The following is a 25,268-nucleotide window of genomic DNA, read 5'->3' as shown; positions in this document are numbered from 1 at the left end:
ATGGGATTTGAACCTATGATCTGTACATTGAAATTCAAGCACCCATGCCACCTAAACATGCCATTTATGTTTAATTTTGAATTTTTGTATTTAAAACTTAATGAACAATTATTACCTAGTGATCTAAGTTTAGTTGTGAAAGTTTGTATTTAACTCTTAAATGTACAATTATCACCAATGATCTAAATGGAATTAATAATGTTAGGATATGGCATGTGATACAGTTAACAGCAATTATCTGACTTTATTTGGAAATCTTTGGCACTTGATAAAAACTTGTCACCAGTTACCTAGGTGGAAATGTTGGGATTTGGCATGTAACAAACAGTTATCAGCAATTCTCTATACTTATAAAAGTAAAGAAAAAATTGTTTGTTTGTTTATCTGCAAACTGTTCAATGGTCTTTGGACCAATCTCAGTCAGACTTGATACAATGATACATTGGACCAAAGGGCACATCTCAGGACAGTCATTACCAGGGTCCACCACTCTCAGCTGTGCTAACATCAAAAATATGTTTGTTTTAACTAATGATGCCACAATTATGAACCAATTTTTATTCCTAAAAGTTCTTGAAAAGATTTGGTTATTTCATTGAAAATATATTCAAATTTTTGCTAGGAGAAATGGTAATCAAAGCACAAGATCAGACCCTTAAAGTTGCAGAGACCCATCTGAAACTCTTTGCTTTTCATATGGTCCATTCCATAGTGGGTGTTCAAGAGAAGAATTGCCAAAAGTTCCTTATTTTGACTTGGGAATAACTTCTAATGTGGTCTATCAACAAGCAATTAGAGTATCAACAAACATCAAGTCTCTAGAGAGCTATGAGTAAAAGTAATAAAGTAATTGTAACACCATTTCTGTAATGTGGAATAAAGTAGTTGCAAATAAGTTATGTGTGAGGTAAATTATGCATATAAATATAAATTTTCGATTTAATTTGCGAGTTTAAGCACTTCATTTATTCCTTATGCCCTAAATGTAGGACGTGTGCCTCAGGTGGTACATCCATAGTCTAGAATGTTTGGACTTGATACGTAACAAACATCACCATATATTCGCAATAACTATAGTTAAATGGCTTGACACGTAACAAACATCACTAGGTTTAGCTGGAAACCAGTACTTAATTTTGTAATGCATTTCTTTTACAAGGCCTTACCGATGTTTGGTGGTGCCTTTTGTGATATACAAGTTTGCTCCTACCCAAATTCTTATTGTTCTAAATGTTTACAATACATCATATACAATATAATCGGTATACAGGTTTTAAAATTAAATGTTGTTCAATTGCATACGTTCAGTTTGAGACTTCAATATGATTCTTAGTAAACATGTGGGATGTGTAATTTCCGTGCAGTCGGGTGTTTCTAAGCATACATTTGTCAGGCGATATAGAACTATTCATCCCGTCTGCAAAGGTTGCTTTGGTGCAGGCAAACTGGCATTAGTTCACTTTGTTAGTCAATCGGGCAGTGGACGCCCCTCTTTCAGTTGGTGCCTTTTCGAAAGCACTTTTCGCCCTAATAACGATACAGCCTTGCTCTATCACTATAACCGGGACGTGGAACGACATAATACATATTGGAATTTTATGTTCTGAAAAACAACGAAAATACAGTAGTTAACTTGACTGTGTTTCAAAATATACATGCGGACAATTCCATTATGAAACATAACGGATCAGTTAAGATTTTATTTATATTGTAAATTTCTTTTAAAGAAAAGTGATGATTGTTTCTTCCTTCGGCCTGTAGTGGTTTATTTTGAATATTACTGTTAATGTCTCAGCTAAATATACCTTGAACTTGTTTTTCAAATACCATTAACCACTGTCGTCATCACTGACCATGTATTAATTTCGTGCTTTACACTAGGTAATTGGGCAGATTAGATAGCACATGGTTCCCATGGATACCTTTGTTGGAAACGAAGATCCAGAAGATTGTTTCTCAGCATGTAAGTATATGGCATAAAGTGATGGTATTCTCAGCTAAGAAATATTAACTAAGTCAAGCTGAAATATTCTTTTCATCGAAATTGTGTAGGTGCGTAAAATCATAAATTAATATAAAATTTATCATGAACTATGTAAGAAATATTAACTAAGTCAAGCTGAAATATTCTTTTCATCGAAATTGTGTAGGTGCGCAAAATCATAAATTAATATAAAATTTATCATGAACTATGTAAAAACATTTTCATTTGATAAGTATGTGTCACTTTCGAATACATGTCATGTCATATCCGTAAACAGCCGTCCACGGAGAAGATATTTTTGGTCAACATGGGTGTACGAGTTGATGCTGAGTTTCGAAAGCTTTGACAGACTCGTAACTGCATATATCAGGTCATCCCATAAGTAATGTCCGAAAATTTAATACAGAAAGTCCATCATCATGTCTTTGTAGAAGGCTTTAATGACTAAAATACGTAGTAGGACGTGTATGAAAATGTTCAGACAAATAAAAGAAACTAATCCAACTCCAATTTTTCAGATCATTAATCAAATAAACCCTAATCAATATGGATGTGTCTGAGGAGCACATTAGACATATAATGCTTTATGAGTTTAAAAAAGGCAATAGTTCAGCAGAAACTACACGAAACATTCAAGGTGTTTATGATGCGGAGTCTCTCAATGAAAGAAAATGTCGAATGTGGTTTCAGAAGTTCAGATCAGGTGACTACAACTTAAGTGACGCGTCACGGTCAGATTGTCCTGTTGAGTTTAATGATGACTTGCTGCCTTCTTCACTTGATGAAGATTGTGCTGTAACAGTTGAGGAACTAGCACAGAAGCTTAATTCAACTCATTCAACAATTCCCCGACATTTGTAATAGCTTAGAAAGGTGTCAAAACTTGGAAAATGGGTTCCCCATGACATGACAGAAGCCAACCTTAGAGCAAGAGTGGACATTTGCACTTCTCTGCACTCTCGTGAACGTAACTCATCATTTTTGGATAGGTTAGTGAATGGAAATGAAAAAAATAGATGTATTATAAAAATGTTAAGCGCCGCAGACAACTGCTCAGTGCAGGTAAACCGGCTAAAGCACAGACCAAAATGGACCTCCACCCAAGGACAGTCTTGTTAAGCGTTTGATTGGATATTGTTAATGTGATCCCCTTTGAGTTGCTGTCACTCAATGTAACGATTACATCAGACTTCTGGTGTGAACAGTTAGAGCGCTTGAATATTGATCAATCGTAGAGGTGTTGTGTTACGCCAGGATAATGCACGGCCCCATGCAGCAAGGATCACACCAGTAGATATTGAAGAGCTAGACTGGGATAAACTTTCACATCCTCCTTATTCTTCAGACCTTGTCCCATCTGATTATTATCTATTCCAAAGTTTGCAGAACTATCTTTAGCTTGGAACACATGAAGATATCAAACTATCCTCTCTACATTTTTTTTTCCTCCAAACTCCATGAATTTTATAAAAGTGACATTCAGAAGCTTGTGAATCGTTGGCAGGAAGTAATTAATAATAATGGAACATATATTATTGATTAAATAATATTAAAAGCGTTTGAAATCCTTTCTCTTTTTCTGAACCTAAAATCAGACATTACTTAAGGGATGACCTTATAGTTTCAACGAACCTAATTTGTTCGTAATGGATTTTAACCTATACTTTTAAATCTTAACACTAATGTGTCACCCCTTTTTATTTATCAATTAAATTTGCTTTTATTTAAGCTTATTTTTGTTTTGTTTTTAGTTTTAGTTTAGAAATGTTGATGCTGATAGAATCAGCTATAAATTTTTGTTATAAGTGTCTAGCTAATTTTATTAATATTTTACATTGTCATCTTCAGATTGTTCTACTTGCAAGATAAATAATGCATGTTGTTTTACGATATCTGATCAAATAGGCGTGGTATTAAAAATTACTAGGGTATCTTGTAAATTATATTAATTTCTCATTTTTGTAAAACGACTATTATTTTATACCACATAGTAATGAAATGAAGTGAAATAGGCATTTTTATAAATACATTCAGTAACTTTGCCGTAAATAAAACACGAAGCTAGAAAGCGGTAAGGTTTAATACCTGCTGAAAATCTGATTATGATAACATGCCCTAAGGCATTGGATGTGTGACTCTGTTTATCCCCCTCTGAAAAGGTTGTCTTGTCGCCTGTAACAATATGGGTTATAATATGATAGCAATTCCCTTTGTCGTAGTAATTACTAGTATAACACTGAGATCAAATATTTTGCATAACTCCATTTGACTACTTTCTATTATCGGTACTTCTGAATTACTCTGTAGTATTCTCCTCTATATAAGTCCATGGCTTCCATAATTATGTCTCCAGTGTAACGTTCAGCATGGAATCTTTGTATAATTTGACTGACTACTTTCTAGTTTTTGTAATTGTGGATCATTCTGCAGCCTTACCCACTGTTTGACTTATTTCGGTTTCGTTTCGCATCATAACAGTGTTAACAAATAGTAAGACGCCAATAAATTTATGGTTGTTGTACGTCAGAGAAATAAGCCATAATAAATCCCTCTTGAGTATACATACACATAGTTAACTATAACATAGTTAATTACAGAGACTTGTGTGAGAGCAGTTTAACATAGCTCGATATATTAAGATTGAGAATAATGTTTTGTTGTTGCACGTTTATAAAATATATGTTGGCTACGTTTTTATTATACAGTTATAGCCCCTGTTCGCTCCTCTACATAGTTTTTCTCTATCCATACCAGCCATTTTTACATATATACAATTATAGCTAACTGTTTTCTTGACAAATCTTGTGCATCATAAAGTGAAGTAGTAAATATTGGGATTTTAATTTTCTGTGAAAACTACTACAATTATTTTTGCTATGTTTCGAACCCCAATACACGTACAACTCCCTTATTTTGTGTGAAGTTTTAATTACGATTGTATTTAATTTTCTTTCTTTCGTTTTTGTGAAGTGTTTATTCCATCCGCCATCGAAGATGGATTGAGGTTATGTTTTCACCCCTGTGTGTTTGTGTATGTAAGCAAAATTTTTCGAAAACAGCTAAATGGGTTTGGATAAAGTTGGTATACGTTTGGACTATGACCAAACTCAGAAGTGATTAGTTTTGGGAGGGTCAAGGTCACGAAGATAAAAAGAAAAATATCCATCTATTAACATGGGAACCGATTTTTACATTATGTTTGCTCCATAACTCAATCAAAATTGATCTGATGCTGATGAAATTTGGTGTGTGTGTGTATAGAATATAATTACTCACTGTCCTGCCAAAAATGATCCGAGTTCGTTGACAACAACGGACATACGGCGATTTTTTTTTTTTATTTTGAGAACTGAATAAGATGAACGCTGCAAAGCGGAGGTATGCGCCCTACTGATCGCCCATCTAGTTGTTTTGGTTTTTATAATCTCTTATAGATTATTTTGAATATCATTATTTGTATACTAACCTATTATACATTTGGAAACTTAAATAAATTCAACTTAATTAGATCATCCAAGAACGGTATTTATTGGTTTATAGTAATACTTAATTTTGGCGCATATATGCTGATAAGTAATTAATTATTCCATGTCTCGCTAAAATTTTTTTAAGGCCATGAGGCTTCCATTATGAATTACGTACGATAATAGCAGTTTTTCTGATTTTTTATTTTACATTCTAACAATGTTTGATACAGACATTCTTTCATTCTCTATCACTGTGCCAAATTTGGTCAAGTAAGGAACAGTTACACTCACATAACTAAACTTTTAGGCTTAGAGTTCACTATGCATTCCAACAATAGTACACGTAATCTCCTAGACTGATGTTTTCGTCAATATTCTAGTAATAAGGTCACCGAAACTAATTTATTCAGTATTTCGATTACTTTGATTTACTTTCTTTAATTAATCCTTTTAAATATTCTAAAAGTAATTTCTACAAAGTAAGATAATTAATATTACCATCTGGTGTTTTCTTTTTTCTCAGAAAGTGAACTAATATAAGCTTTATAATGTCTCTGTACAGTCTTTTAGAGATATTTCACTAAACTGTAAGAAGGCAGACGAAATATCTCCTCTCCCCATTTTCAGCGCTGTATTTTTCTCATAAATGAAAAGGGCGTTACCTGCTTTTATCAGATGCATAAATGAAAATTTATTCCGTAACATATACCTTTTACACTGTTTCAAGAAAATATGGATATATTTAGGCCTTGTGACTAATGAACGTGTAGATTAGCGGTATATAATAATTGGTTATCGATGTATGTCTGTTTTCCTTTTCCTAATGTATTCAGCACTGATTGTGACTAAGTCAATCTTAGTTAACGTCAGCCCAACAAAACTAAAATGATTAAACTGTGACTTTGAACTTGACTTTATAACTGAATTCTTATGGTTAAAGTGTATTGAAAGAATATTTTTTATTAGGTGGTGTTTGAAGTACAGCGTTCAGTCCCTTGCGTATTTATGTTAAATGTTGAATATTATTGCAGTGTATTTTAATGCTTACGTTCCTACATTTATCGGTAGCTGAGAGCGAGTTTCATGTTTGTTATGTTTGTTGAACATTTATGCTTTGTTTTCCGATACTGCAAAGGAGACACTTATTGAAGTGTAATAAATTTACGATTGATATCATGTGATGCCCACAAAATATGTTAACTAGTGAGAGTCACGTGTGAAACTACATACCTGCTTTACCAATGTTTCAGTTTGTTAGCCTTAAACATCTGAGATCAATGAACAATCCTTAAAATTTATGAACTACTTAAACAACATTTAGTAGAAACATTAAACAGACACATCTCAAACCAAAACGTGTGATTGATTTGTTTAATCTGTGTCGCTTTCCGGGTATTTCATACCTGATTGATGTACTAAACATAGTTATTTATATTGCGATAAATTCAGACGTCGAACCACTTCTCTGCGTAGATTAATAAGCTTCCAAAATTATTTACACTTGCCCACATATTAAATCTGTTGTGGTCTCTAAGACTTAACTAAAACAATTATGTTTAGTTCTTCGATACTGATAAGACTTGTACAAATGTAGGAAACATCATTAAAGATCAAATAATGTTAACAGGTCATATGTGAAACTAATGACTGTAGCTTCTTAGCCACGTTTTATTTCAAAATAATAAAGTTAGGTACCAGTTATACATCTGAGGTCAATTGGTTGGTTGGCTGGCGTTTCATAGGGCAAAGCAACAAGGCTATCTGCGCCAAACAACTGATAAAAAACTGCAAGTAAAATGCAATAAAAAGTAGTATGTCATCCTTAAATTGTCTATAGCGAACCGTTTTAGACAACAGCTAATAGCGACATTCACCCATAAAAATATTGAGTAAAAAAAAGAAAAACATGTCTTTGAAGTCCTGTAATCAGCACAAGAACAAGGGAAAAAATTATCGCTAAATAATAATAATATTATCTATGGCTGGCTACTAAACTTTAAAAAAGGAACTACACGATATGGACGTGGATATATCATTTGATCAGCTATGATCACATAGCAGGAAAAAGCTGTCTCGTCTTTACGTTCCACATGTGAAAAAACTGGTAATTACACCAGTATATAACTAATTTAGAATATATCTGTAGTAACGTGTATTTAGGTATTTCTCGTATAAGATTATCTGCATGTAGTTAATGACAAAATGTCATTAACATTCGTAACATTCGTCATAATATTCGTAATTGACATTACGAAATGTCTTAAACGTATTAATTCTTTTTTATATCTCACATTAGAACTGGAGATCTGGATGAATGAAATATCGAAATAAATCCTCACTCCTCCACATTATTTAAATAATTTAAAGTTTATCATCTGGTAATTTATTTTGACAGGTCTTACGTAAAGGTTACATATGGCAGACTATTTCTTGCTATAAAAGTTTGTACCAGTTTCACCTGCGTTCGTGGGTGACAAAGATAGTTGTACTAGTTGCTATTAGCCTATGGGTCAAATAGTGAAACTCTCCTCCACTTTCTGAATGTTGGGGCATTTATTTTTTGTAAGCTCTACATTTAAATATATATGTTTGCCATATTAAACGAGTAGCATTTAGAAATATTGGCATATACTTATTCCCACCATTTTTTTTTCATTTATTAATGCATGTAATAGGTGTAGCAGTGAGCTTCATTCACGATTTTTGCACTATGTGTAACATAGTTTAATAACTTTTATTTTAACACGTTTCGTCAAGCTTTGACGTATATGCTGTGATAAAAATATACAATCCATGTTAGTCATGACATAATTATAGTCATAAGTTTTCGTATGTTTCAAAAGAAAGTTGTATTCGTTTGACCAGTTCCTACGGAATTACAACGCAGTGTTCTTGTACCATAACTTTCGTCAGCCCAAGGAAAAGCAGACACCCGCATGATTATGTATTGCTGCAGTGTAGCATCTATAGGATTTTCAGCTAATTATCTTGATTATCAGTTCTTCAGATCTGTTCGATGGTAGAATTCAGCATGACATTTACATTGAAACAGATATTGTCAACATTCACAGGTTTATCAATATAAAGAAACGGTCATCCAGACACACGTATACGATAAGTGGGATGGATTAATGTGGATTTGACACTACAACTGTGTTTGTAGTAGTTGGTGAAATAAACTCTGAAGATCATTGCAAACCATAAGGATCACATTGAAACATCAAAAGGGTTAGAGAGTGTCTTGAACGTTTCAAAATAACTAAATAGACATTTGTAGGATTTTTACTTAGTGCGTGTATGGAAAGCCATTCTACAAGGGTATTAACAAGCATCACCAGACAAAAGTTTCACAATCATGAGTAAAGCTGTGCAACTACAACGGTGTCAACTTACGTCTATTATTACCATGCAGAGCTACACCGAAAATGAATGTACTAAGATCCAGTTACCGGGCTTTCATTTAGAAAAATGCATGTATTTCAAAACCAGCTATCCATAGCTCAGACAGTCACGGTTGGAGGCTGGATTAAACAGGAATTCTACTGTATCATTAGAGTGAAAGGAACATAAACCCTCAAGAACTTGTAGACATTCTTCTATATCATTAGAGTGAAAGGAACATAAACCCTCAAGAACTTGTAGACATTCTTCTATATCATTAGAGTGAAAGGAACATAAACCCTCAAGAACTTGTGGACATTCTTCTATATCATTAGAGTGAAAGGAACATAAACCCTCAAGAACTTGTAGACATTCTTATTTCATCTTGTAATGGCAATGACATCCGTAAAATTTGAGAGGATAGTGAAATCAACTGAAAATTACAACGTTTAGTCAATCCTGTGAAAAATTGATGACTCTGAACGAAACGCGGCCCGGTATGGCCACGTGATTAGGGCACTCGACTCGTAATCTGAGGATCGCGGGTTCGAATCCCCGTCACACCAAACACGCTCGTCTTTTCAGCCATGGTGTTTTATAATGATACTGTTATGGTCAATCCCATTATTCAATGGTAAAATAGAAGCCCAAGAGCTGGCGGTGGGTGGCAATGACTAGCTGCCGTCCCTCTAGTCTCAACGCTACTAAATTAGAGACGGCTAGTGCAAATAGCCCTCGTGTAGCTTTGCGCGAAATTAAAAAAAAACAAACAAGCCGAACGAAGCAGAAATGAACAAGACTAGATAATGGCAAATAACAGAAAATTGGACGATATTCCAGTAACTAACCTTGTTTTGACGTTATTTTATTGTCTGGACGTTTATCTACAAATTGGAAGCAGTCGATAGTCTGAATGTATTTGTTTGCTCTTGAGTAAAAACAATATTAACATGTTATATTTCAGTAGAAAATATCGCCACTTCTAATCTTTAGTTGTTTCAGTATGACGTCACAATGACATAGTTTGTACAAATATGTAAACCCAGTCTAATGTTAGTTAGCTTATCGTATTTTCTTTCCATTCGTAGCAAACTTAATCAGGCTTCTTTCTTATCGTGGCTTTAAAGTGAGAAAGATAACCCTGTCGCTGTTTATTCACGGTTGCGATAATAAAGTTTTAAAGTGAACTTCAATTACTTCTGCCAGTCGAAAGCTGCTCATTACAAATGATATATATATATATATATACATATTCTAGATGAGTGTATGATACGACAATCTTCTTAAAAGCATTATCACAAAAATTCCTGGATTGGGGAAAGAAGGTTCAGGTAAGTCCGTGGACTAATCACTTGGGTTACTTTCCCTTGTATGTGTCATTTGGGATAACCGTTGATGTAGGTAGTATAAGGACTATGTGATGCCACACTAGGGACTATTTATCTGACTTTAAAGTGGATATTTCACTATTCTTCGTTTTCACTTGGCCTGATGCAATCATTGAGGAAAACCTACCCCAGCAGCCAGATTGAAGTTAGAACAGGAAATACGGAGCCGGCCAGTATTGTGTTAAACATTATATTGTGTTGGACGAAAGGCCTCATCGACATTGGATACAGTAGGTTAAATGTATTTGACATATTCTCCTTACCATTCTCATATGAGTTCTTAGAATTGCATAGTTGTGATTTCTTTTTTTCATTTTTATGCACTGATATATTTGTTTACGCTCATCGTGTGCGTTCAATTTGTTCTGTGTCAAAATTTCTTGACCTTTGTTTTTGCGGAAACGTTTGGCTATGTGTTAACTATCGGTATATATGAATACCACACTCAGATGGCCGTCATCGCTTGACTCTATTAGAATGTCATTTCTTGAAGGGATGGGCTCAGTTATCTAGAAAGGTAACGCCCCTTGCTAGTACAGCGGTAAGTCTACGGATTTACAACGCTAAAATCAGGGTTTCGATTCCTCTCGGTGGGCTCAGCAGATAGCCCGATGTGGCTTTGCTATAAGAAAACACACACACGCGCAGAAAGATAATTTTATTGGAGCTTCAAAGAAGGGGCATTATCTAATAATATTGGGCTTGTTACTGGAGATCTTTGGGCTCAAACATATTTATAACGTATTTATAAGTGCAGTTTTCTGACATTTTTGTCAGGGTTGCTCTAACGTTTACACTGATAATTTTTCAGTTTGCCCAACATTTCATTAACAACATACGGTTAGTAATCCACATGACTGTGCGTACAAATAATTGTTTAACACTGCTTGGTAACATGTTGTGGGTTATGAAATGTGTTTTTAATGTGGCAGGTTCCTTGTACTTTGGGTCTGGCATGGCCACGTGGTTAATGCACTCGACGCGTAATCCGAGGGTCGTGAGTTTGAATCCCTGTCACACCAAACATGCTCGACCTTTCCGTCGTGGGAGCGTTATAATATGACGGTCAATCCCGCTATTCGTTGGCAAAAGAGTAGCCCAAGAGTTGGCGGTGATGGCTAGCTGCCAATCCTCTAGTTTTACACTGCTAAATTAGGGAAGGCAGCTAGTCATCACCACCCACCGCCAACTTTGGAGCTACTCTTTTACCAACGAATAGTGGAATTGACCGTAACATTATAACGCTCCCACGACTGAAAGGGCGAGCATGTTTGATGTGACGGAGATTCAAATCCGCGACCCGTAGATTACGAGGGGACTGCCTTAACCACTTGTCCATGCCGGACCGAATTGGAGTGAAATGAAGGTATGAAAGTTGAACAGGTGCTTTCAGAGATTCAAAGAGGCACGGCCTACTCCTATCTTCTGAGGCCCCTGGCCTTAAGAAAATAAAAATAAAAAATGATTATACATTAAAACAAAATAATATAGTCATTATCCCAAAAGAAAGGTGAAACATAATTTAAATATTTAATTTGTATAGATCATTTACCCTACCCCATGTAAAAATTGTGACAATTTATTTGTTAACATTGAGTAACGTTAGAGTTAGCGTACGCGTTTTTACGTGCTTTAAAGGCCTGGCATGGCCTAGCGCGTTAAGGCGTGCGCTTCGTAAACTGAGAGTCGCGGGTTCGCGCCCGAATCGCGCCAAACATGCTCGCCCTCCCAGTCGTGGGGGCGTTATAATGTGACGGTAAATCCCACTTTTCGTTGGTAAAAGAGTAGCCCAAGAGTTGGCGGTGGGTGGTGATGACTAACTGCCAATCCTCTAGTTTTACACTGCTAAATTAGGGAAGGCAGCTAGTCATCACCACCCACCGCCAACTTTTGAGCTACTCTTTTACCAACGAATAGTGGAATTGACCGTAACATTATAACGCTCCCACGACTGAAAGGGCGAGCATGTTTGATGTGACGGAGATTCAAACCCGCGACCCGTAGATTACGAGGGGACTGCCTTAACCACTTGTCCATGCCGGACCGAATTGGAGTGAAATGAAGGTATGAAAGTTGAACAGGTGCTTTCAGAGATTCAAAGAGGCACGGCCGACTCCTATCTTCTGAGGCCCCTGGCCTTAAGAAAATAAAAATAAAAAATGATTATACATTAAAACAAAATAATATAGTCATTATCCCAAAAAAAAGGTGAAACATAATTTAAATATTTAACTTGTATATATCATTTACCCTACCCCATGTAAAAATTGTGACAATTTATTTGTTAACATTGAGTAACGTTAGAGTTAGCGTACGCGTTTTTACGTGCTTTAAAGGCCTGGCATGGCCTAGCGCTTTAAGGCGTGCGCTTCGTAATCTTAGAGTCGCGGGTTCGCGCCCGAATCGCGCCAAACATGCTCGCCCTCCCAGTCGTGGGGGCGTTATAATGTGACGGTAAATCCCACTTTTCGTTGGTAAAAGAGTAGCCCAAGAGTTGGCGGTGGGTGGTGATGACTAGCTGCCAATCCTCTAGTCTTACACTGCTAAATTAGGGACGGCTAGCACAGATAGCCCTCAAGTAGCTTTGTGCGAAATTCCAAAACAAACAAATAATTTACGTGCTTTAAGGGAAGTTTTTATTCAAACAATTATGTCTAAATGAACAGTATAGAAACATCAGCATGAACTAGATAGAGGAAAATAGGATGACATACAAAACACATTTGTTTGTGCATGTTGATAATAAATGTATAATGATCCGTTTTCATTGGGAATGTTAGACATGATTAATTTAACGTGTGTTTTCACTTCCGTATTCGAGAAGCCAAATGATTACTTGTGCATTTAACGCGTATTATTACTGTATTCGAGAAGCCAGACAGTGGTTTCTTATTTTATATCATTAAACTAACAACAAATGGTTGTGCCTGTAGTTGTTTATAAAATATAGAAGTTTATATCATGAATTTAAACGATTTCTTTCATATTTCAAATGAGTGTGTGTGACTTTATATTTATATTTGAACGCCTTCCAAACATTAAATACTGGCATGGTGTGGTGTGCTACACCAAGCAAGCCGTGAGGTTGTTGTGAAGTAACGATCAATCTCACAATTTTTGGGTAAAGAGTAGCTCTAGAGCTGTTAGTGAGTTGTGTTGACTAAATTACTTCTTTCTAGTCTATCACTTCAAAATTAGTCATGGTTAGTTCAGATAGCCTTTCTGTGGTTTTGTGTAAAATTCAACAAATAACAAACTAACACAAGTTTGATGTGAAAGAGAAATTAACGTAATAACGTAGGCATTTATAGTTGGTCCATTATAGAATACAGATTATGAGTTATTGTTCTGGAGAAAATTATTAGTACCTAATCTGTATATTATTAAGTTACATTTCAATGACGTTATATAAAGCCATCCTTATCAATTGTTGTAAAGAGCCATCGAAAACTGAGTTGTTAGGAAACAATGCAGAAAACCACGATATTGTAAGTTTTATTGTAGCCGTGTTAGGAAAACAATGGCGCTGCCTATATGAAGATGGCCTGGATTGCTAATCAAATGGTATTTTAATATCTCATTCGTTGGTCATCAGAACTTTACAAACTAACTATACAGTGTTTCCTTTTATTGATATGTCAGACAGCCGATGACACTACCTATATGAGGATGGCTAAGATTGTTCATCAAATGGTATTTTAATATCTTCATAGTTGGTCATCAGAACTTTAAAAGACTATACAGTGTTTCCTTTTATAACTATCTGTGTAATGACCAAGCCGCGAGTTCTGGGAATGCCTGTTAACACCTTAGCAAAAAGTATGAATTTCTTGTTTAAAAAACAAAACAAAACAAGTGTCAACTAATTTCATTGGCATAGCTTCAAACACTTTTATAAGTATTATTAATAATTTAGCAATATTTTTTTAAAAATCATAATTTTAGAGTAAACTATGAAGTTTACTTGAAGTTAGCTTTCTTAGGGAAATTTTGCTGTTTCTTCAAAAAACTTAACACGGTGAAACATGAATTACCAGCCAATTATAGATAAACATACAGTTGGAACCTTAATGTATTTAGAACTTGGTTGTGACTATAACCTGCGTATCTATTAAAACACAACATTAAAAAAGAAGTAAATATAGGAATGGCTAATATCAATACTTCAAAAACAATGTAAACAAGATAGTAGAGATGGCATTTGCATCATCCTTACATAATCGCACAGGTAAGAATTAACATGTAGCAATATTTATAACTATTTAATTACAGTTCGGTTTAATGTATCCTATTTTGGTCTGTTAACATTTTACTCCACTGTATTTGTGATATCATGTATGGATGATACAAATACCATTCATACTATCTTGTTTGCATTGTTTTTGAAGTATTGATATTAGCCATTCCTATATTTATTCATTTTTTTAATTTTTTCTTCTTGTTTATTAATCAAGACACGTTAACTTACTAAACTAACGAAGTTGATTTTTCTTTTATATGGTTTTGGTAATATGAATAACAAATTAATAACTTTTGTTTCATATATATATATATTTAACAAATTTATTTTTACTTATACGTTATATGTTTGAAATATCTGTGAAAAATGTCCAATTTTCTTCCTTTCATACAATAAGTGTTTTACCGGAAAAATAGCATTTTGTGTGTTTGTTATTGAAAAAAAATTATAAGATTTCCGATTTCATTTAAGAGTTATAGAAAACATTTATCATTGTTATTTGCGACAACTTATTGACGTTTGACTTTAAACTTGATCAGTGTGGCCTAGTAATTAGCGTGCCCAGAGTGTGAATCCAAGGATTTATGGTTCGTGATTATTGCAGTAACGTCAGTCCCATACTCTGGGGCCTGAGTGCGCTACAAGTATAACGAACGAATGACATGCTTCAGTCTAACAGGAATAACCCAATAGTTCGCTGGCATAGCAGCTAGAAATTATAAACGGCAATGCACAGCTAGCCATAGTTTTACGTGAATTTAAGAAATAAATTTTAAACTCAAGGAAAGTATCATCGATTATTCAGATATGAGCTCGTTTCCCTGTATCATTACCGTAGGCTTGCTTTTAAGATTTTATATTCCGTGAAACATCATTTTGACTTTGTAATTTTCTTCTTTTATTGTTTTTATAATTTGTTCTATTATTATTATATTGTTGTAAGTAGGCGATACAGACGCTTAAACTCGTAAATTTACAACAGTTTTCAAGTTAAAAGTGTAGTTTTAAAAAAGTCTTCTTGTTGCTAAAGAGTGAGAGAGCGAGGCCTACTTTTTAAAATTCGGTGGGCCGTTGACACCCGTCTTCAGTGACATGTTTTTAAGAATTGTTATGAATTGCGTATTCTGTGGTGAAATATTTTAACGGCTTTTGTTATCAAGTTAAGATCAGCTTGAAACATTGTCATATATGTATATTACATACAATAATAAATTGGAACTCAATTTCGGATTTATTGTTATACATTTATTTTAATATATACGTTTGTTTCTATTCAATGCATGTAATGTGTATTGCACAAGTTCCATCTGTTCTATAAAATTTGTAGAAGATTCTCCAGTATAATAATCAACAATATATGTCTTACTAAAACACTAGAGTATTGTGGGACCAACCGAATTTTCGAGAATCTCTCCTAATGAGTATAAAAGGCAGCAATTGCAACATGCGGGGAGACAGTAATAGAATATTGTTGGTCAGCTACAGTCAGCATGCTATAATTCTCGGAAGCTATAATTGTGATTAACGCCTATTAATCTGAAAACTACAGAATTTTACCAGGAATATTTATACATTTTGAACATAACAAACCGTTCAGCTTCAGTGAATTAACTTTAAACGTTTGTATTTCTACGAGGGAGTTAAATATCTTCGTCGGTAAAATGTCAGATTGTAAGTGGTGTGAGGCCAGCCGGAATTGACAGCTAGCTTGCGTGAGCGAGGTGTAACAATATCAATCCAGAATTAATTCGCTCGTCGTGGACCTGGACCATCGATAAAATGTTCAGTTCTAAACCAGATAGAAGGGTCGGTATAGTTTAAATTTGTAAAACTTTTGTATACGAATTATTATTTGTAATAACTGTTATCGTAAGTTGTATTGTTGTTTGTATGTTGAAATATATTTGTATTAAGAAAAAAATGTGCGCAGCAATCTTGTTGGAAAATATCATAAATTTGATACATTTATATTCAATTAACTTCTAATTCGTGCCCAGCATGGCCAGCTGGGTGAAGACGTTCGACTCGTAATCTGAGAGTCCCGGGTTCGAATCCCTGTCGCACCAAACATGCTCGCCCCTTCAGCCGTAGCGGCGTTATAATGTTACGGTCAATCCCACTTTTCGTTGGTAAAAGAGTAGCCCATCAGCTGGCGGTGATGACTAGCTGCCTTCCCGCTAGTCTTACATTGCTAAATTAGGGACGGCTAGCGCAGATAGCCCTCGTATTGCTTTGCGCGAAATTAAAAAAGGAAAAAAATAACTTCCTAATTCGAATTCCCGCTTATTTGAACTCGTAATACGTAACAATAAATCGGAGACTCGTTCGAGATAAATTATAATACGTAACCACACACACACGTTTATAAGTTTTATGCTGTACCATTGGACCACTGACAAAAAAAGAAACTTCAAAAATGGGAGACCCAACCATTTGTGGCTCTGACCATGTCCGATACTATTAATCTGACGCAGTGTATACTGCTCCGTAGTGTTATCAGTTGAGTAAAGTCAACAGTGCCATATTATAACCATACATTATATAAGCATTTATTTTGTTATGGTCTGACAACAATGCAAACACCCATTTTTTTTATTAATTCGGTATCCAGTACTTTTTTCCCGTTGTCCTTGGATGTTGTTTGAAAATCACAGGTTTTACCTGAGTTCAGATTATTAGAAATAGAAACAATGACCCTTCCTATCTAAATGATAATTGGTGTCTCCACCTCCGTATAAAAATTAAATACATTTTATTTCCAAAACAACACTGGTCGACTGTATAGAAATTTGTATTTGACGTGGAAAAAGTAACTTTAAAAAGTGTCAGCTGTTTAAAAAACCGTATTTGATATATAAAAACGACTTTGGATATTTTTCTACGTATGTTAAGAACGCGTAGGTTTTTGCACCTCTGATTTGACCACCTTAAAGTAAAATTTACGTCGTTGTTTCCGAAATAATTGTATATAGTTCTAAAATCCGGGTATTGTTGTCTTTATTTGTACAGCAATGACAGTTCCGTTTACTATGCAGATCTACGTTTTTTTGTACAACTGTGAACAGCAACTCTTAACAGAGGCTAATATAACAAATGTCGTTGCACGTTTCAGGTCAGTGGATGTACATATTTGTGACGCTTGGTGGCTACGTTCAGTTTGTTTGTTTCGAATTTTGCGCAAAGCTACCTGAGTGCTATTTGCGCTCTAGCCGTCCATAATTTAACAGTGTTAAGACTAGAGGGAAGGCTGCTAGTCATCACCATCCACCGCCAGGTCTTGGGCTACTCTTCTACCAACGAATAGTGGGATTGACAGTAAATTATAACACTCCCACGGGCCATGACTGATAGAGCGAGCATATTTGGTGTGGCGAGGATTCGAACCTGCGACCTTCAGACTGCGAGTCGAGCGTCCTAACCACCTGGCCGCGCCAAGGCTATGCTCAGTAGGACGTGAATATAAATTTATTAAGTGATTTCCTGATTATATGTGCGCATGCTCTTACACTGTTACATACAAACACAGGCTATGGTCTGTTCCCTGGCTTTGCAGCAGATTGACAGAAGTCTGAAAATTATGCTTAGTTAACATCATATTCAAAGAAAACAATATCAAAGACTCGAGTGGTCATGCAGTGCTACCTACTGTTAGTCCTTGTAATGTTCAAAAACAAAATTTACCAAAGTAAGTGTGTAAATGTATAATGTTTTCAAGTAAAACAAGCCGTACATTTTTTAGCATCACAAATTTATAGATTCCTCGGCGAATAAAAAGGTGTTGTTTAGAATTTGGATACAAGTTTTTATTGTGAATAAATAACAGACCCACCTAGTAATGTTATTGGAAACTAAACAGACAACTTGTGGCGATGTTGTTTCGTTTTGTTGATTCTAGCAGGCACGTGGAATGTAGTTGTTTACATCATGAGGCAGTTTCCAGTGAAGTTGTTTGTGTGGTAATTTATACATTTAGAACAAGCTTACCTTTACTTGAAGCACGCTGTACACTCGGTCCCTCCTGTAGGTATTTAGCGACTGAAGAGGAGCCTTAAAGTTATTTTCAAATCTAGGTCGTTGTTCACTAGAGAAGATAAACATTATAGAAAAACGCGAGACATTACTTCAGGCAAAATATACGTAATGTTTGACATTCGATTATTCTGTTTTGAAACAAAAATATTTGTAAGAAGTGATGTGAAAAGAGCATCGTAATAAATTTTTGAAATCACAAAAAAAAACGGTTTTAGTTATTATTACTAAAACATAAATATACTAAAGTTTCGACCCGCTATCCGATTGGCGTGGGATCAAAACTCTTCGCCGAGCATGCTTGTCCTTTCAGTATTGGGCGTTTTGTAATACGACGGAAAATCTCACTACTTGTCTATCACGTCAAAATTAAAGTAAGCTAGAGCTAACTCTTGAGTAGCTTTATGTGAGATTCAATATAAACTATTTTGTATGGTATTTGATGGTTGATAGAAAGGAAACATTTTGTTTTAAAGAATCCCAACATTATCAGACAAAGGAAAATTCTGAATGGGACATAATAGAGGAGCTTTCAGATATGAAAACAACATTTAGCATTGAAAGTTGAAGTTGGCTTGTGATTGTTGTTTAAAAGAGTTGGAATGTTAGGCAAACCGAAAGTAACATTTATAGCTAAACAAATAACAGAGCAAAGATTTTGGTTGCGTTTTCTCGATTACAGGACGGTAGGATAAGAAAATAAACTGAACAGGTTAATGTGATCTGTATAAATAATGAACTTTGAGAAGTTCTATAACTTAATTAATAACGGCTATCACTAAACTAGGCGATCTAAGATTGAAATGTATTATGGTATTTTCGATTATCGACGCGTGATGGTCTGCTGAGATTAGCAGGAAACCATTATTGCATGTTTTTTTTCTCAGTCGCAAAGAAACCTGAGAGCACATAACAATATTAAATTAATGCTGCTAAAATAAAAACTTTCATGAGACAAAGAATGCTCAGTAAATCCTCTCGTGTGGAAAATCATTTCAATAAGGACCGACCATACATAAAATTAGAATTTTAGACTTCACAACATCAAGCGAAAAGGCGGCACAGTTTGTGTGTGTAACTTAGCACGTGCTAAATTCTATCTTACATTACGTCTCACTGTTGTTTAGAAGGTCAGTGATCGGCAAACCGCGGGACGCATATAGCCCCCTTGGGACCAGCTTGAGGCTCACATGCCTCCCAGAATAGGATACACACACAGCTAATCTTCCTTCAGATGTTTAGTTTAGGGCTTGTTATTGAGAGCCTTACATGTGGCCCGAGGATTAGTTTAGGTTGCCCACCATTGGTCTGTAATGCTTTAGTAAGGTTTATTCTTTCCACATAAACTTAAAAAAACTACTTTTCTTCTGCTTTTCAAGGAACAGTAGGTCATAACGGGTGTATCTATATACGTTTCGCAACGACGTGTGAACTAGTTTCGACTATATTTTTATTATGTACTTTCATGATGCCAACCTTCAGAAGCAAATGATCGCACTTAACACCAGTGTTATTTTAGTGTTCTCACCGCCTTTAAATAGAATAGAGTAGTACGTTTAAATACACACTAATAAAATATTTTAAACGTCTAGAACTAACCCCTATTGTACTTGTACACACTATAGTTACTATGTTATATATGATTAGGTATACGACCTGTACTTGCATTTACGTTCTTCATTACTGTTGTATGTTTGGCTTATTAGTTATTACATATTATAATTTATCCTGCATTAGTATCCACCTTATTTTGTTACGTATTACGAGTTCAAGTAACCTACAAGCAAATTAAATGTTATTTTGAAATTAGAAGTTAAATGAATGTTTATGTTCCAAATTTATTATATCTGCCAACAAGATTGATATACACAATTTTCTTTCTTAACACACACATATTTTAATATACAAACAATAATACAATTTATAACAAAGATTATTATAAATAATAATTTGTAAACATTTTTTTTACAAACTTACATAATTGAGTATTCTAGCTGGTCCGGAATTGAATATTTTATCGACGGTTCACGATGAGTGAATTAATTTCGAGTTGATGTAAGTACAGTACATTTAACTATAGCTAGCTAGCTAGCTCTCTATTTCTTGCTGGTCTCACGCTGTTTTCAAGCTGCTTTTTCACCGCTGAAGTTGTGTACTATTTTCCTAAAAAATGTTTGAAGTCTGATGTGAATTCACTGAAGTTAAATGTTTTGTAACGTTGGAAATCTGTAAACATTCCTGGTCAAATATCTATAGTTCCTAGTTAATAGTGTTTATCTCAATTATAGCTTTTGAGATTGATAGTATACGAACTGTAGCAAACCAACAATATCTATTTGTCTCTCGGTGTGTCGGTTTATAAACATTAAGGCGAGGTTCTAGAAATTTCAGTTGGCTACAATACGCTAGTGCTTTCGCAAAACATATACTGTTGATTCTACAAATTTAGAGAATATATAGGAATTTTGTAATACACATTTAACACTATAAGTTACATGCATTTCTAGATATAAATTTAACTTACACAAATGTCGATATTACAATAAATACATACTAGTAAATCCGTTGTATAGTGCATTGAAAAATCTTTCTCTTTTTTGTTATTGTTCTGTTGTTGTGAGGCGCAAAGCTAAACAATGAGCTATCTATACTGTGCCTATTGCGAAACCCGGTTTTGCCCTCAGAATTCTGCTGAATTATTAGAGAGTTTTGTTTTTTATGTCACTAACCGTAAGCAATTATATTATTTCTCGATAATTGGTTAGACTGTGTTTTATACTTTAACGGACTTTAGCAAGAAAATCCTGACGATTGAAATAAAATTTTTCACAAAATTTTATGATTAATTATGTTAACCTGTAAACGAGAATTTTATGCAATAATACGTTTTTATTTCACCAGTAGTATTAAGCCTTTCTACTGCCCTTGTTTTATAACTTATTTCTCGTACCCCAAGGCCACTAGTCTTAACAATAGGGATTAAGACTAAATCGTCATTTAACCTTCTTCCAGACGAAGTAGTGAACTACATAATGTTAGAGTAGTCTTATAAAAGGATAACCCCAATCGTATTTAATTATATCAAGCTAAGAATATAAAATTGGTTTTCTTACTATGGTACTCTGCATACAAGAACAATATATACATAGTTGTTTATTCTAGGGCACCAGTTTATTTGTTCTGTTTCGCTTAAATGCAAGCTAAATTGTTATTGGATCGTTTGTATTGATGGTAGAGAGAGATTTTTTTCTCGATGAAATCGATGAGAATGTTTCAAAACTACAATGGATAAGCTGTCTTCTACACGAGATTACGTCATGTTTAGCAGAACCATTGCAGCTTTCCGCTGTTTGCTTCGGAGGATATTGGGAGAAAGTTGTTTGTGTTATTGAGCGAGTACATTGTGTCGTTTGTGTGGTGACGTCGTATTGACGTATATATGACGGTGTGATAGAACAACATACGGAACAAAAGGTGTGGCGTCTGTAATAGTTAAGCAAATGCAACATTTCAGATCCCATCTTTGTACACGACTCGTGTAACTATTGAAAATTTACAGACTAGTATGAAATACAAAAGCTATTTTTAATATTACTATTTCAGAATTTAAACTCAACCTAGTCTAACAATGTAAGCATTGCAAGGATTCTTGACTAAGTATTGTTATGAAACATTTTAAAACACTAATTAAATATTAATGAATATAATTTTTGTATATCATTTTTTCAGCTGTAGATAACTTTATCCTTTATATAAGGTAACAGAATCATTAGTTAAGCTTACGTATTATCAAGTCGCAAATTATTTCTGTAAACGTAACATATGCTTTGTTTTCATGATTTAGATAGGCAAGTTATAGATTAAACTTGTTTGTGCGTAGTTGTTACAATTGATCAGTTTAGACTTTGAAGTTAGAGAGATACACAAATATCTAGCTCGTATAAACTAATTATTATTACGCATTTCAGCAGTTAAAAGTAAACATTATACGTCTTTTCCAGATCATGGGGAAGGGGGAAAAACCAAATACTTCGTAAACTATTTGACAGTAGTGTCAACTGTAACCAGCACGGGGACAAGTAGCTTTTTCTCGTTTGTTGACCATTCAAATCGTTAACGTGGAGAGAGTTAGCGAAACGGAGATGAGCGGGCTGGCCTCAGCACCAGACCCGCTCGTCACTCCGTCACAAGAACCACGTCTCGTCAAAGAAGGATGGCTTCTAAAGAGAGGTAAGTAAATATCACATCGGCTTGAGGGCCTTATGTTTTAATGATGGGTCCTAATGAAGATCCTCTAAGATATTGTAAATATATTTATTCTCATTTCAAAGTACATGACAAAAATGTGTGTTTAGAATGAATTACTGCTCGAGTATATATATGTATATATATAGTACTTGCATATAAAGTTTAAATACCTCAAACATTTTTTTACTATGTTGACTTAATACTGGATTAAACATTGTAGGTTTGATTTTTGCTAATTTTATAAAAGTTTAACTTCAAAGCTTCCATTTACCTGAAATGATTTCTTTTTTGGGGCTGGGTAGAAGGAGGCTACTTAGTTATCATAGACTTAAGGATTCACCTGAGAAAGTCAACCTTTTCTTGACGTGCCTGAAGTCTTGTCGTTCATTTATGTTTTTCTGAAAACGTATTCTGACTAACGGTATAAAACTACCATCGAGAGTATCAAAAATTATATCATTTAAGAAATATGTTTATTTAACATTTGTATTTAAAAAATGTGTTCAAGGAATAGAAACTCCCATATTTTTACATTGTATATGTAAAATAACTTTGTAAGACCTAATTTTCAGAATTATTTAAGTTGTATTTTATTCAAATTGTAATATGTTGCTCTCTGTACGTTCATGTTTATGCAGTACTTTTATCAGTTTAACTCCAAATGTAAGGATTGTTTAATAAAGAAACTGCAAAGTAATAAATATGTGGGACTTGGATACTTCTTTCCAGCAGATATTTGGCTTTTCAGTTAATTTTTGTACAGTTAATTATACAGATAATCAACTCTAAATAGTAGTATGATTATTATTTATTTAATGTTTTATGTAAAATGTTGTAATTAATTTCAAATACTAGAGGAATAGTAAGTGTTTTCTATATGTGTTGTATGAAAGTTGAGTTACAAATGTAATTATTCCCCAGCAAAGTTCTATTAGATTAAACATTGTTTCCAGTATGACATCTTAATAGGATAATTTAAGTGCAAAGATAAATATCTGTATTATCTTTATGGCAATCACCTATACATGTAATAAAATACTAAATAAACATTTTTAATGAACTAACACTGTTTTCACATATCCAATAACAAAGTAAAATAAGCCATATTTTAGAGACTTTAGCACTAATTTATGCTTGTAAAAGCATTATTAAATAAAACATTCCACAAAAGTATTACTTAGATATATGTGTATAATAACATCACCAAATAAATGTTTTATAAATTTACTCTTAACTAAATAGTATGTAACAATACCACCAAATAAATATTTTTAAGTAATTTATACTGGGCCCGGCATGGCCAGGTGGCTAAGGCACTTGACTCATAATCTGAGTTGTGGGTTTGAATCCCCGTCACACCAAACATGCTCACCCTTTCAGCCATGGGGGTGTTATAATGTGATGGTCAATTCCTGTATTCATTGGTAAAAGAGTAGCCCAAGAGTTGGCAGTGGGTGGTGATGACCAGCTGCCTTCCCTCTAGTTTTACACTCCAAAATAGGGATGACTAGCACAGATAGCCCTTGAGTAGCTTTGCTCAAAATTCAAACCAATTTTTACTATTTTCACTTATATATAAACACTGTCTAATTAATCAAATTAACATTTTTATTTAGCTCACACTAATTAATTTATGTACACTAGTTATGTGTGTAGAGAATAACACTACCAAATAAATACTTTGTTTACCAGATTTTCACTATTTCTACTTAGGTACGAATATCTGTATATTTTGAACTTGCACTGTTTATATATGCAGATAAAGATTTTTATCAATGTAACTCCACACCTCTATTTGTAACAACACCATCAAGTAAATATATTTAATAAATGTAAACTATGTACAGTTGTTATATATGCATTGACACCATCAAATAAATATTTGTAGAATATTGTGAACCCAGCTTTGAAGCTTGCAAGTAATTAGTATATTTAACTATACTTCTCATGAGACATTAATATTAAGCCTCTTATATTTTCAATGCTACATTTTTGTATTTATTTCTGTTGAAATATTATTATTATATGCTTTCTTCTAAAATTTGTAAAGCAGTGTTTCCAAAAGTGAGTGCCGTGACCATCCTGTGGACTGTGAAGCTTTTTTGTTGGGAGCTGCCAAATAATGCTGAATTAGTTAGTTGATATAGTATGTTAAAAGTAAATGTTATGATATTTACTACACCACTGCTTTTCAATCACCATGCTAAAGATGTAAGTTGGAGGGGAGGCCACAAACCTTCTTATTCAGATCGAGGGTGCCTCATAATAACTGAGTTTGGGAATCACTACTTTAAAGGATTGAATAAATAATACAGTATACAAGGTATAACAGGACCAAGATTAATGTTTTATTATAAGCATTAATTTACCTGCACACATATTTAATATATGTGTACGTGTTTGAATATGTAATAGCACCACCAAGTATATAATTTTAATAATTTAACACTAGTTTTACATGCATATGTAATAACTTAAAATTAATTATTTTGTTAACTTATATTAATTAATACTAGATACACCAACCACTA

At 34.2% G+C, this 25,268-nt stretch overlaps 1 protein-coding gene across 6 annotated transcripts in view; it reads left to right on the top strand.

Annotated features, from left to right (window-relative positions):
* The window catches only part of LOC143252016 (RAC serine/threonine-protein kinase-like), a 67,660-nt gene that overhangs the window by 10,567 nt on the left and 31,825 nt on the right, over positions 1–25,268 (top strand). For 2 of the 6 annotated variants that reach the window (XR_013028798.1, XM_076503540.1), the window contains exons 2-3: positions 1,882–1,963; positions 22,491–22,719. Coding sequence is in view for 5 of the 6 variants with exons in the window: in XM_076503540.1 (XP_076359655.1) it covers positions 22,632–22,719 (88 nt within the window). In the remaining variant the exon portion in view is untranslated. Of the gene's footprint in view, positions 1–1,881; positions 1,964–10,269; positions 10,451–21,992; positions 22,120–22,490; positions 22,720–25,268 lie in introns of those variants that run through there. The other 4 variants (XM_076503575.1, XM_076503550.1, XM_076503563.1 and 1 more) reach the window with 3 other exon arrangements.

The sequence above is a fragment of the Tachypleus tridentatus genome, chromosome 1, assembly GCF_004210375.1.
Source record: "Tachypleus tridentatus isolate NWPU-2018 chromosome 1, ASM421037v1, whole genome shotgun sequence".
NCBI classification, from domain to species: domain Eukaryota; kingdom Metazoa; phylum Arthropoda; class Merostomata; order Xiphosura; family Limulidae; genus Tachypleus; species Tachypleus tridentatus.
Note: the sequence above shows the minus strand (reverse complement) of the source record. Positions and strands in the feature narration are given on the sequence as shown.